Here is a 14,487-nt window from a genome sequence, read left to right on the forward strand (position 1 = left end):
ATTCTTATTGAATGTCCATTCCAGTTTGGTAATCTCGTCAAACTCATTGATATAAATTATAATTATGTAGTCTCTGTCTAAGGTATGTAAGTTTCATTGGATACAAATGTGCCCGGAATTCAATTTCTGGCTACAAAATAATGTGCTCCTGAAAATAAGGTTGGGCACCTCTGCTCTACAGCACCTATGTACCACATACCACAACCTATATGCAAATGATAATTGCAGACACTAACAACGGGACATTTCAAGCTTCTCCTTACACTTCCAGATAATTCCTATAAACTGTTTGCTGATGACGTATGTATCACAATCAAACCAATTCTTTTGTAGCCGATATCAGCTAAACTAAACAATATAACGGTTACGCGTTACAAGACAACAATTATTATAATGAATTATATTTTAACACACCCACCCAATTATATCGAAAAGATCGAGATCCTTGGCAAAGACATAGGTAGGTATGATAACTGCCTACCTAAACGAGATGAAAAAAAAAACTCCTCCCCCCGCTCAAACAATAGTCACCGTTGGCAAAGCACGCACTCACTTGACAGCCTTTCCGAGTTTGAAATTCGAAATTCGAATCAGTTCGCGTTTGAATTTTCGCCGTACGGTTATTCCCACCTATTACCGCTCCGAGTGTTCTATTTTCAAGTCAAATTTTCCGACGGGAATATTATTATTGTTTCATTTGTTGCAACATTTATTTATCTGTGATATTAATTATTGTCTATTCATAAAGTTGGCGCGTAATTGAACGGGTGTCCAATTTTGGTTATCTGGTCGATTTTCACCGAAGGACTTCTTTCTGAAAATGTACGTAATTTTATTTATTCAGGTTTCCACTTCATATATTATTAATAATTTATTATTACTGTCTAATGGCATTAATATTTTATAATATATGTGACGTTTACTATAATTTAATTACGTCATCAATGAGATATTCATCGTGTATAATTAATTATTGAATATGAATTTTTGGCGAACTATTATTTCTTGATTTTTTTTTATTCAATGAACCTGACGAACTATGTAAATTATTGTCGATGATGTAAATTAATTATTATTCTATCAATGAAATTCGTAATTTCAATACATAGCACAGGTAGGTATTTCTTATTATGTCAGACATTTTTTCTGAAACTATTTATTGCCATGTTTGTGTAGTGAATCGAATTTTGAAATGGAAAATTAAGCTTATCAATTTATATAAAAACTAGGTATGCAGGTATGTACAACGTGGTATACTAACCTCATGTCATGAATTTTTGATGGGATTAAGTTGGATTAAGTTATTTGTTTTCTATACATACTTTTACAATATGTAGGTACTGCTTACCAAAAATTGTATATTTATTAGACTCGTGAACACGATTTAAAAAAAAACGATGTCTAAAAGTAGTTCATGGCAAACGAAACAGGCCCTGATCATTATTAAAGTATATATTCCAATATATTACTGTGTTTAAGTTTAATGAATAAAAGTTCAATTATTTATAACTTATTCTGTTAATCATCTTCATTTTGCTAATTTTTTTCTTCCTGGCGTTACTGTGGGTCTTGGCCTCATGTCTGTCAAAAACCTCTTTCCGCCAGTTTATAACACCAAAGGTTTTTAAATCCAACTCTACACTATCCCTCCATCTTTACTAGGTCAACCAGGTCTTCGTTTGCCTACCGCCTACCCGAATGTCAGTTTCTTTATCATACGTGACTCGTCCATCCACATCCTCTGTACATGGCCCAGCCATCTAAAGCGTCTATTTGATAGACTGTACGATGTGCGAACCCCCGTACAAAGTGTACAGCTCGTAATTGTATCTTCGTCTCCATCCTAAGTGTGTGTCATTGATGCGTCCGAAGATACCACGCAGCACCCTCCGCTTAAATCAGCCCATAACTCTATCCATGCGAGATGCACCGAGTTTCAGCGCTAACGTATTATGCCTAAAACTGAAGCGGCATTTAATTTCTGATCACCTGAAATGGAATTATAGATATTTTGTTTTAAGAGGGCACGTTAGTTAATGTTACGTCATAATATTATCAAGCAACGTTTAAATTAAAGCGTTCTGTGGATAAAACTCAATACATAAAGGCATATTTATGGTAATCAAGATTTTTACTAGGATTAGTTATGCATTTTCATGACACTGGTAAAGGGAGCTTTATGTCAGTAGACCTGCATTATTTATTGAGCTTTAGTGACGGTAACTTATAAAACATTGGCTGGTAATACATAATTCACACCACTGAGCATTGTTCTCCAGGCCATAATGTAGGTACAATTTTGGTTTCTTACTATTCTTACGCTACCTAATATAATAGAGTTTATAGACTATCAAACTTTAATATACCTTACTAGGTACGTAATAGTTATGTAACAAAGTATTTAAAAGCTTTTAGGTAATTTGACCTGTATCATTTAAAAGACATACTTACTTATTGGAACTCCATTATAAATTATAATAAATACGTTAATATGTATATAACATAACATAACCTATTTTAAATAAGTAGCGGTTAAAAATACTGCAATGTACCTAGTAGGTACCTACTATTATAATAGGTACTGAACATTTGACTAGGTACTTAATATAAGTGCACCAGTGACCTCAAATCGCCTCCAAAGTTAAACAATATGCGACTGTAAATAATTATTCTATAAAACTGTTTTTAACATTCTGTAAATGGGATATTATTCTCAAATGAACATTTTATTCGATGGAAACAGCGATATTCACGTGTTTAGTGTTTTAGGGAAAATAAGTCATACCAAAAAGCTTAATATACATATTATGATATAATTCAATATTAGGATTAAAATGTTTATGTAATATATTTTCGTGTCAAGCAGTTAGTTACATTAATATTTGAATCCTGCTTCACGCATATAGGTAGATACATATAAATACAATACCTAGGTATGTAGTGATGTGAAAACTGCTCATATTAATATAATTTATATTATAATGTCACTTGTATTTGTTAAATTATAAATGTTTCATTTATTCCTCTAACCATAAATGTTTTTATGCTGTGTAGACACAGTATTATAATATAATATTATCTTTGCTGGAAATATAGATTGTTGGATCGAATTTCGAATTTAAAAAATACTTCATTTTTACTTTCAACATAATATTTAATCAACATGGTGGGAAATAATAATATAGCCCTATAAACCAGACCACCCGTTCTCGCTATCAAGGAATGGTATTTTGGAATTTTGACAAAAATTCGAACGTAACAAAACAAAAATGTTTTGCAGTTCGATAGTAAATTTGGGAATGTGTGTGGTCCGTTAATACATTACATTTTTAAAATTTAATATTCAGCAAAATCTTTAGAGAACGACCCATGCCTCGTTTTATTATAGATATCAGTTATCAGTATCACACTGTGGAAGTCTATTATTTTATTCTGTCTTGTCCAATAGTGTTAGATTTTTGTATGTCACTCTTTATAATTAATTAGTGTAATCTGTTTTTACTTTTATTATTATTTGCAAAGTCGTGTGGTAATTTTTTTAAAAATAGTTTAATAGGTATGCAGTTTATTTCATTCTAATACACAATATATTATATAAACTAAAATACCACCCCATGGCCATGATTTCATATTATCAACTTTTTCATAAAGTATTACAATTTATATTCTAAATGTCTTGGTATGAAATTAAATTGATATACTTTCGGAACAAATAAATTGCAATTATCAAAATAACCCACATTTTATTTTTTCAAAATTAGAATATACATAGGTACTTCAGTTTTTTGAACATCGAACAATTTTGTTTTAGTGGTAGGTAAGTGTACAGTTTAAATTATAGTACTTATAATTTTTGTTCAGTGGTAGGTAAGGAAATAGTTTTATAGAGTTGTAGGTAAGTTTTAATCAATCGTTGATTATTATTACGACACTTTTACCGTTTAAAAGAATGTTTGATAAGAAAAATTGCTATCAACTTCTTATTACTGGAATTAGATTGCGCAATCTGTAAAAATAGTTTGTTCTATTTTGGTTTCACCTACTCTGTCGACAGGTGAAACAAACATTCATTCATGATCAATAAAATTCAATAATATTTTTGTTTTAGCATGATGATTGATGACGTACGGACATTACTATTTCTTAATTCAAGACGTCATTAGAGCACAAATAAATTGCCATCGATAATACTTGTCGGAGCGTGTTATTTATGGTGAATGTTATATTAACATTTTTACTGGGAATGGTTGTCAACCATTCGTTCAACGTTCAACCCATCGGGTCAAACACACGTTGAAAAAACAATATCCACGGATCAATACATGGTCGCAATACTTGTGGATAACGTAGGTGCTAGAGATAGACCTTGGTAAGATGGCTTCACAAAGCGTATATAATGGAAAAATAAAGCAATCAACGATAAATTTGAGCACTCCTCAACTGTGTTGGTATAAACTCACTTTAACGTAAGTGTAAATAATATGTATATTAATAATATCCGAAGCAATTTACTTCAACACTAATAGCTTCAGTGACGTCCCTAGATAAAATGCCGCCCCTAGGCAGCACCAAAAAGCTGCCTCATTTTTATACAGTATTTTTATCATCCTTTCATGAGTCCAATATCTAAGAAATGTGTTGTATGGATACATTACTAATAAAATATCAGACTAATTATTCGAAAATCTGCACGTGTCGTTTTTGGTCACCAAGTACGTCGAAGGGCAACGGAAGTAAACTAGATATCGCGAACCCGATAAAACCAGTGAGCTGATTTTTTTAATGGAAAGATATTTTCGTTATTACTAAGTTTATGTAGCTATTTCTATAATATATTCCAAATAATTCTCCTCGATTTGCCGCCCTTCGAGTAACTGCCGCCCCCAAGCGACTCTCAATCTGCCTACCCCCATGGGACGTCAGTGCATGGCCTAGCTTATTAAATGTTATACTTATGTGTTTTCATATCCGTTTGTTCATAATATCTGACACTGACGTAGCATACGCTCCCCACAATATCGACTTGCATAACATTTCAAAAAGGGCTTCGTTTCATTACGTACGTCCATAATAAAATTGAAAGCATTCAATAACGTCAATAATTGATTCTGCACCGCGATTTCCTAACTATCGACTCGTGTGTCAGCCGACGACATGACGTAATTGTGACGTCAGCCAATACACGCTCGTGGTATGCCGCTCAGCACACAGTGCTCACCATAGATATTATTATGATGAAACACCTATATGTGTATGGTGACAATGAATAACGCCACTGTCTGACCAGCGTTATTTTCTCGAATGCTATTATCACTCCGGTAGTACGTCACAATGATGTCATATGACGTCATGTCGACCGGGCGGCTTGCACTCGCAAGTTCTAACATAGGGCCCCTGATCGCAAACTTAGATATCGTTGCACGTACGCCATCCAGCTCTTGTAGTTCACGAATAGTGTCAAAAATCTAAATCACGTGCGCAAATACCCCGTATATATAATAGTGGACCAGTATTTAAACTATGCGCTTCGACCAATACTCAATAGAGCTGCATGTTGTTTAAAACCCATATAATGAAATTCCAGACAATGTTAATACAACGCTCTAATGGGTGGTAGCACTGATGGATCCCATTGTTGCACAAGTTGGCGACATCCAATGCTACCTCTTTAGATATAAAATTGTTTTTGAACAGCACCTATCTCACCTTAGCAATTGGTTAAAAAATATTCTCAGGAAGATATTATGGAGAAGTTGACATGGATTCAAGATCTGACAGAAATAAGGGCAGTTGTTTTGACTTCACTGTGGCTAGAAGGGATGGTAAATTTGAATATGAATGTCACTGTATATCTGTTTTTAGTAATTTAATTCTAAGAATTGAGAAACTATGCGGAGAACAACGGGCTCACCCATCCCACTTATTGGTATTTTGTTAGGGCGCCATAAAAAAAATCTTTAGAGAAGATGGGCGCCGCCCGACGAAAAAGTTTGAAAACCACTGTACTGGTGCTATCTCTATTATCCAGGAAGATTTCCTATGTATTTGTTTTTAAACATTCGCTTGTAGCACGTTTAGCAGAAAAGTCGTAGAGAAAAAAATAATATTACATTATTATTTACCCACTTACTCTTCACTGTGACCACAGTGGAGCAGTAAACATAACGCCATCCTCTAGGCCAGTAGATAGTGGGCTGGATTCCAACGGCTGTACCACATTATACACTTATGCCAGAAAAAAACAATTTTAATGCTTTACAGTTGTACTACTTTGCAGTTTTTCTATCATAATGTTTTTTTCTATCCTGTTTCATGTATCATGTTTAATAATTAAACTCAGTAAATTAGTCAAAGCACACTTCGGTGATTGGTGACTTAAGTTTTAGTGATTGCTCTTGATAATATGCAGTCCCTAAAAAATAGCAGACGCCTCACGTCACATATTTGTAATTGATAATTGTATTTGTAATTAATTTCTAATTGTATTTTATTCTTTGTCCGTTTGACTCCAATACATGGACTCTATAGAATTATTGAATATATAACAACTAACAACCATTCGTCGTAAAGAAAACTTTCCTAAGGTAATCTGAACTCTGCGGGAAGCCCATAGAATTGCTCTGCTTTTGAGCGTAAATTGTATATAATTATTAACTCTTAACTTTATATTTAATTATAAACAATTTGAACTGATTTTACTATCATTCAATACGCTTACGACTTGCCGCAGTAGTTGATATCATTACTTCGTAATATTTCATCTGTTAAGGTCATTAACATTTTGTAAGATATATTTTTTTTAAATTAAGATTTCAGAACCTGCTAGCTCAAATTATTAATATACTGGCAGTATTTGATCATACTTTTTTATAAACATCGAATCGAACACATTGGATAGTTCGTGTTAGGCCGACATATAATTACTCTAGATCAGTGCGCTTTTGAACAGAGACGCTCCAAGCTGGGATATTAGGGGTGTACGGCAACCTGGCGGCGGGTTTCAGGGGGTGGCAAAATCCTTGGAAATTAAACCGAATGGCGGCACTTACCAAAAAGTTTGGGAAAGCTGATATCTGCAAAAACGTACTTCTTTGTGCGCCAGGAAATGGATGGGTCGTGAAGCTGAAGTTTGAAGGAGCATTATTTTCTAATGATTTGGTTTCGTGGATGGTAAAAAACTCGCCTGCGGTACAATTTATATTCATAGGTACTATTGCACATCATGTGCGAGATATGGTTAAACGTAATAAGTTTATATTATGTACTTTTTGATGAACATAAAACAAATAAATATGAATATATTTTTTTAATTTATTCTACGTTGTATATATTTATAATTGTGGGGGTGTTAATGTTATGTTAGCACCAGGGCGGCAGCTACCCTCGGCGCGGCCCTGCTTGGGAATCACTGATATATGTTTCCCCCCCCCCTCAAATCATACTAAGCAGTAAGCCCTAATGATGTTTTTATCGTATTATAGGTAAATCATTCTACAGTGGCACCATAGGCGATTTGCGGGTGTATTGGAATTTATTGTTTGCTGCAATGTCCGTTTCTATGCTAGCAAACAATACAACTGCCTACAACTGCAAGCCGCTTTTACTGTGTCCATGTTATGTTGTAACTGTATATTGATTTACCTACATCCAATTCGTATAAAAAAAATGGAAATCATTAATACCTATATTATCTCAAAATCACAGTAACTACTGACTTATAAATTTTGAAAAAAAAAACATTTTGGAAAGTCACAATAATTGTCAATAAATATTATTGTTAGCGCTTGCTACCGTTTGACTCGACATATTCATGGATATCATAGTGATGATTGCTTATAGGTAATGAAAACGGCAGTTAGAACGATTTATGAAAAAGAAATCCATGAAATGGTTTCATTCTTTGACAGATAAATAGGGATTTAACAATACAGTTTTATGACGTCCTATTTAATAGCTAGGATTACAATGCCTTGCAATTTTAACGTTGACTTAAGTTTTTTTCAATTATTCACAACACATGCTACGATAAACTTTTGCCAATTAAGTAGTTAGGAACCTATTGCATTAAACATGTTATAAAAATACAGTTTCGCGGCACTTTTGTGATAATAAAGAAATTATTACTTTCTTGATAATAGTTCTAACACATCATTAATAATTAACTTTATCGAGTATGTTTATTTCTTTATATAATATTATTATTTTTTATTCATTCACGTATAAATTACTCATTAGCGACTAAAAATATATCAAAGATTTAGGCCACTTCCGGAAAGGGGGAAAATTGACATTACGCTGTGTCAAAAGTAAAAATATACGTACTCCAGCCTACTCACATATTGTATGGATGTATGCTTGATAAATAATAATGTGTTGTGTACTCAATCCAAACTAATCGTTATTTTTGTGTTTAGACGATTTGAATGCTTTCTTTATAGAGTGTAAGCATGTAGTTTTTAAATGTATTTATATAATTTTACCATAATATTAGGTAATTACAATCAAATTCATAATAAAATGCGATATGCAGTTAGTTAGTCTTTTGCCTGCTGGATCCAACTTGAGTTAAGTTATCTGACCAGTGACGGCGGCTTGACGACTTTCTAGGTGGTGGGGCTAAGCCATTAATTATTAAATATACATACATACATACTTTCTCATAGTATGATACATTATGTACCAAGTTATTTACAATAATATGATTTTATTTATGAGGAAATGAGTATTTTTTTCAGAATAAATATTATGATTATCTGAGTCGTTACTTAATTACATCTAAAAAGCGCGCTTAAAAATAATAACATAATTAATAATACTAATTATTTTCGACTTACCATTATCAGTTTTGAACAACGACTTACAACGAGCAATTTTAGTCACCTTGGGGTTATTTGATTCGCTCCCAGGTATGCGTATACTAACGCTAATGTATTCACATCCTTTGTAGAGGACACTAACGCTAATGTATTCACACCCTTTGTAGAACGAGATTTGTACCGCGGCCACGGGATGGGACTGAGTGACCCCGGTAATCGAAAAATAAACTTAATAGCTTTCTTAATTTGTACATAGGTATCACCGTGAAATAGGGCGTATTTAATTAAATTAATTATCTTAATACCACGTTATCATCATTATGTTATTATTACATAATTTACAATCATTGCTTTATTTATTTATTTAATAATAGATATCTAATAAATATCTCTATAAAATTGCAACGAATTTAGATAGATACAATAAATTAAATATATAGGTAGCTCATTTAATCATGTAATTAAGTACGTATACTATAACAATGATAAAAATATCGGACGTGTATTTTTGACATGACAACGATGTGGGGATGGTCCCTACGAACCCTTAAGGTAGAGCCGCCCTACATCTAACCAGTGGTGCACCTCAGAACCGGAATCCTTTCACAATTATTGTAATTGACAAGATATTTTTTACGTTTTCCGTTTTTTTTTATTTCGAACAATAATGTATAACTGAGTAAAATTATAGTATTTTCGGTGTTATATTTTTTTATTGTACTCCCTACGCTGATACAACACAAATACTTTAATCAAATTCTGACAAAATCCACATTCCAACAATAAAATTATTCTTACTATTCAAAGTAGATAATATTGTATGGACTTGCGAAGAGATACCTAAAATAATATACTTACTTATAATATGCCTAATTTGTAGAATATTGGTTGAATTATCTGGCAAATACAACCATAGCTATTGAAATTACAATAGAATAGCGAACTTGTTCGTAAATATATTTAAAAAAAAAAATCACATCCACACTCACATTATGACTATTATAAAAGAAATCATCAAATAAATTATATTTAATTCTAAACAATAAATAAACAGGCCTATTATAGCATTCTGATATAATAAAAAAGACAAATTCCAAATGAGATTATGCAAAATTTTATATCAGAGAAGATTGGATTTGAATTATTAAATTTATTTGTAATCAATTTCAATGGCGGCGAAAAAGCTGTTTTGGGGACATAACTATCAGTGTTATAACGATTTTAAACTAAATAATAATAATTATATTCTATTTTTAAGGAAACGAATAAATTACTTTTTTATCTATATTTTTGACATGTTATAATAACCCATATTTTTTTTATTAAATATACTAGTTTGATAATAAAGCAATTATATCATAGTTATATTTAAAAAATATATTAGATTTTTGTGTAATTTATTTCCGACGACAACGTGAGAAAAAGTAATAGGAAGTTTGGTCATCTTTCATGAATTTTATTCGAAGGCTGTATCTCCATAATTATTATCGGTGACATAATTATAATAAATTCATTGACATAAAAGGCGATAAGTTGGATTGGTATTTGTGAATTTTGATTTCAAGACTGAATACAAAAAGTATGAACACTCCGTTTTTCGTTATTGAAAATACATACTTTGGAAAAGCCATATAACGATTCGCAAAATTCTAGAAAAAAATATTTTGTCCAGTGGGATTCGGAATGGCATTTGAATTTAATAATATGTATTGGCTAAAATAGATGGAACACTCGCATTAAAATTGACTGACGATTAAATACTACTCATTCTTAATTTAAAACTAATGAGTATAATTAATGCGGATAACGTTTTTCCACAATTTTATCGGTTTAATACATTACAATTTAAATGTGTGTTACGCAAAACGAAATCTATAAAATTGCTAATATTAAAAGTGGCATGATTGACAAACATATAAATATAATTAATTTAACTATTTGTTGGGCAGGTATCTAGCTATTACTTTATAATGATGTTTACATACTACGTAGGTACGTATTATATTTTATTCGTTTACACACCTGCTAGTGGGTGGGTATATTGGATGGAAAACCGCGATGAGCATAATAATTGCTCAATTCTAAATAAAAACATGTCGAGCTCTGTTTAGTGGCCATTTCAAGCACGTCAATTTCTTTGCGCTTTTCGTTCTGTGCGACAACCAATTGTCCGTCCCCTAATAATTGTTCCGGCCTCCAGTTGTCACGTCGCTCAGTTGTTCTGGCATCCAATTGTCTCTTCGCCCAGTTGTCCCAGCGTGCGATATGCGGTGCCAAATCGTTCCATTCCGATAAAATGGGGCAATGACTGAAGAGACACCAAAACTACACAAGTCTTGTTTCCCTAATACCCCTTGCACAATTATGAACTGTAGCAGTTATTTAACCATGCACCCAACGAACGACTAACAAGCGCGTCACGAAACATTTGAATTTTTCACGAAAGTCACGGGCACCTCAACAATAGAAATAACAGGAATCGTGTCCCCATCATTACGTTATAATATCACTCCATGCGCGCGGTGTGCTCGGTTCACTAGACAAAATGTTCATTTACATTTTTAAGGTTATACCTCAGTTGAGGCACGGTCTAAAAAGATCTTGGCTAGGCAATGGCCGGATTGCGGGTCGCGGGTGCAAATGACGCATGCCAAACGAAATATAATTTGTCATATAAATCCAACATGCGTCCATTTAATGTTCTATTAGTAACAATAATAATATATTAATTGACATGTTTTCTTTTTAAAGTAAATGGGTAACGTTTTTAGTCACCTTTACACGATTTAAGAATTAATACGCCCATCGCCATCACGAAACAAATTGACGTGTTCCCAGCGACGTTTTCTCTCCGAATGCCAGCGGGTCCAAAATTTCGTCGCGCCTATAGTTAAAAATTATTTTCCGTTTCACTGATGTATTGTCTTAAATTTGTGTTCTCGACATAAACTGACTCAAAGTGGGAATGTGCAGAACTCGTTCGGCGTGCATTAGCTGTACATAATATATTATACACTTGCGAGTACATCCTGAATTCTACCATAGATCATGCTCGACTCGCTAAATGCACACAAGTGTGTACCGGCCATTATAATAAATAAGAAACTGGATAACCACTCATAATATACCCAATAACGTATGATACAATTTACCAATCGAACAGTATTCCTGCAAAATAGCTGATTTTGATTTGTGCTACTATTATCCGTGCGACATGTAGGCACATATTTTGTATTAATTATATTCTGACCAAGCACGCAAGTTGCTAATAGGCCTATATAAACTAAACATATTCACATTGAATCACACAGCACGATGCAGTTATAAATCGCATCATACACCAGTGGCGCACCCAGGATTTAATATTGGGGGGGGGGGCAAGGAAGAGAATGTTAATTAGTCCCATAAGCTCTTTTTCTTCTTCACGTTTATCGCCCTTTTGTCTATTGCACTCGGTGTACCTACACCATGGTCCCCACATCCTGAAACGGGCCCTCAGGCTAGGATATTTGGCGGCCCCCTACCTACCGCTAAGATTAAAGGCAGTGTGAAACACTACATTAACGTTTTTCAAATTGTGTTTTAGTTCAAATTAAGGTTACTTATACAGTGAATTATTGGCGATTTTTAATACATCTACTTTAATAATGGAGCTGTCGAGTATCGACACATAATAATCAAAAAATATATTGCACAATAATTATTGCCGTGTTTTTATTTGTCTAAGCCCAAAGGTATTGTTTATTGGCTTTCAATTTCAATTTTTAAAATCATTCTGATGATTTTCATGTTTGGGGGGTGCCAGGGCCTCTTGCCCCCCCTGGGTGCGCCACTGTCATACACCGTAATGAATTAAGGAATTTTATGAAATGTATAAAATAAATATTTACACTTCATGTCAACGACGATTGTGTGGATAGATTTATAATTTATTGACCATTAAAGATATTCCATTATGTATGTAGACCCGGTATCGATATAACGAGCCGAGAGTTCGCAAGAGAATGTTACATACGATATACAAATTAAATTGATAGATTTATTATATTATGCAGTTGGTACCTAGTGAATAGTGAGTAGATAACGACTCTCAGTATAAGTCCAATCAGAGCTAATATAATAAAACTATGTATTATAAATAGCGGCATTCAAATACGAACTTACGAACCGGAACGTTCGATGATGTTTCAAAAATATTAATGTCCATTTTGAGCCCTATAATAAAAAAACTAAAATGTTTTTGTCATATTCAGTAAAATCTCACTTCACAAAAAATGTGAATCATTAGACATGAATCTGAAAATCTCTTCATTATTATTAATAATAGATTCACTTACTTTAGTAACCCTTCGTTCATAAAGCTCCACCTGCTTAGAAACAGGTTTTAATTAACATATTGTATTCTAAAGTGATAATTAATTTAAATGTGAAATAAAGCGTTTTATTAAAAATTATACAATACTGAATTCATATAATGCATTTCCACCATGAATTGCCAGTTTACACCATAAAAGACTAATGTGATGTCAAAGCCAGTGTTTTTCAACCTTTCTACTAATGCGAGACATGGTATAATACCAAGTATTGACATAATAATAATTACATGCCTACGATGCTCGCTATAAATAAAGCGCGTCTCAAAATCAATTTGAACAAATACTCCGTGTATGCCAAACGAAAATGTGAAATGATAATGTGTCCTTATTTAATTGATTAATAATTTTAGAGTTCCGTATCTCAAAGGCAGGAGTAAAATTTGTATAGAATGTAAAATTTGAAAAACAACGTAAGAATACTTAAATAATATAAAGAATGAATTTTAGGTATGTATTTTTCAAAAAAATAAAACAATGAAATTGACCAAAAATATACTTAAGTAAAAATCATTTCAAAATGTGTGCACTCAATACGCTCTTTATAAGTAATTCAAAAAAATGGCAATACGCCGGTTTAAAAAGTTAATTAAGTGAATTATGTCTGTAGAGTGCAGGGGTTAGAAAGAAATGTAAAAATTAAATAAACAGACTTATTCTTAGAAGGTAACATGGAAGATCTGATTGATTTATTAGTAGGTATAAACAAATACATACCTTTTATGAGTGTTAGTAAATTATCAATCTTTCCAGTTTAACATGCATGATACGACTTGGGAATCCAATCCCGAGCCAAAATTCTAATCCCGGGAGTTCGGGATTACAATGTGACAATTCCGGGATTGGCATTTTTTCCATTGTTAATATAAAATTTTTATATTTACAAATAACATTGATAAAATCGGTCAAAAATAAATCTAGTATAATTTATAATATTTAAGACATTTATTGTTAATATTGTATACGTTCAATCTTGGAAATATATAAGTTTAATGTAGTAAAAAATATTGTAATATAAATAATAATGTGAATTTAATATGAGATTGCTGTTTCTGATAGTAAAGACTAATTGAATAGGTTCATAGCAAATCATGGTGTACTTATGGCCTTTCCGCTTCTTAAATCTAATTAGTCAGCCAAATATGAAGCTGCCGTAAAACGTATCAGATCATGGTGGAATTACTTTGTTAATAGTGCGAAGCATTGTTTTTTTTCAATCTTTCTCATTTTTATTAATTTATGTGAAAAAATAAAATGAATCGGCAACTTACACATAGGTATAAATCAAACATCATTCA

General features: G+C 32.6%; 1 protein-coding gene across 1 annotated transcript in view; it reads left to right on the top strand.

Annotated features, from left to right (window-relative positions):
• Positions 1 to 592: 592 nt before the first annotated feature.
• Positions 593 to 14,487, top strand: part of Swim (Secreted Wg-interacting molecule) — a 145,374-nt gene continuing 131,479 nt past the window's right edge. Inside the window, exon 1 of the mRNA XM_085960934.1 lies at positions 593 to 822. Within this exon, the coding sequence (XP_085817060.1) occupies positions 821 to 822 (2 nt within the window). The 5' untranslated portion in view covers positions 593 to 820. The remainder of the gene's footprint in view (positions 823 to 14,487) is intronic.

Source organism: Rhyacophila brunnea, unplaced genomic scaffold (assembly GCF_057557595.1).
Source record: "Rhyacophila brunnea isolate RB1 unplaced genomic scaffold, BYU_Rbru_1.0 scaffold_12, whole genome shotgun sequence".
Taxonomy (NCBI): domain Eukaryota; kingdom Metazoa; phylum Arthropoda; class Insecta; order Trichoptera; family Rhyacophilidae; genus Rhyacophila; species Rhyacophila brunnea.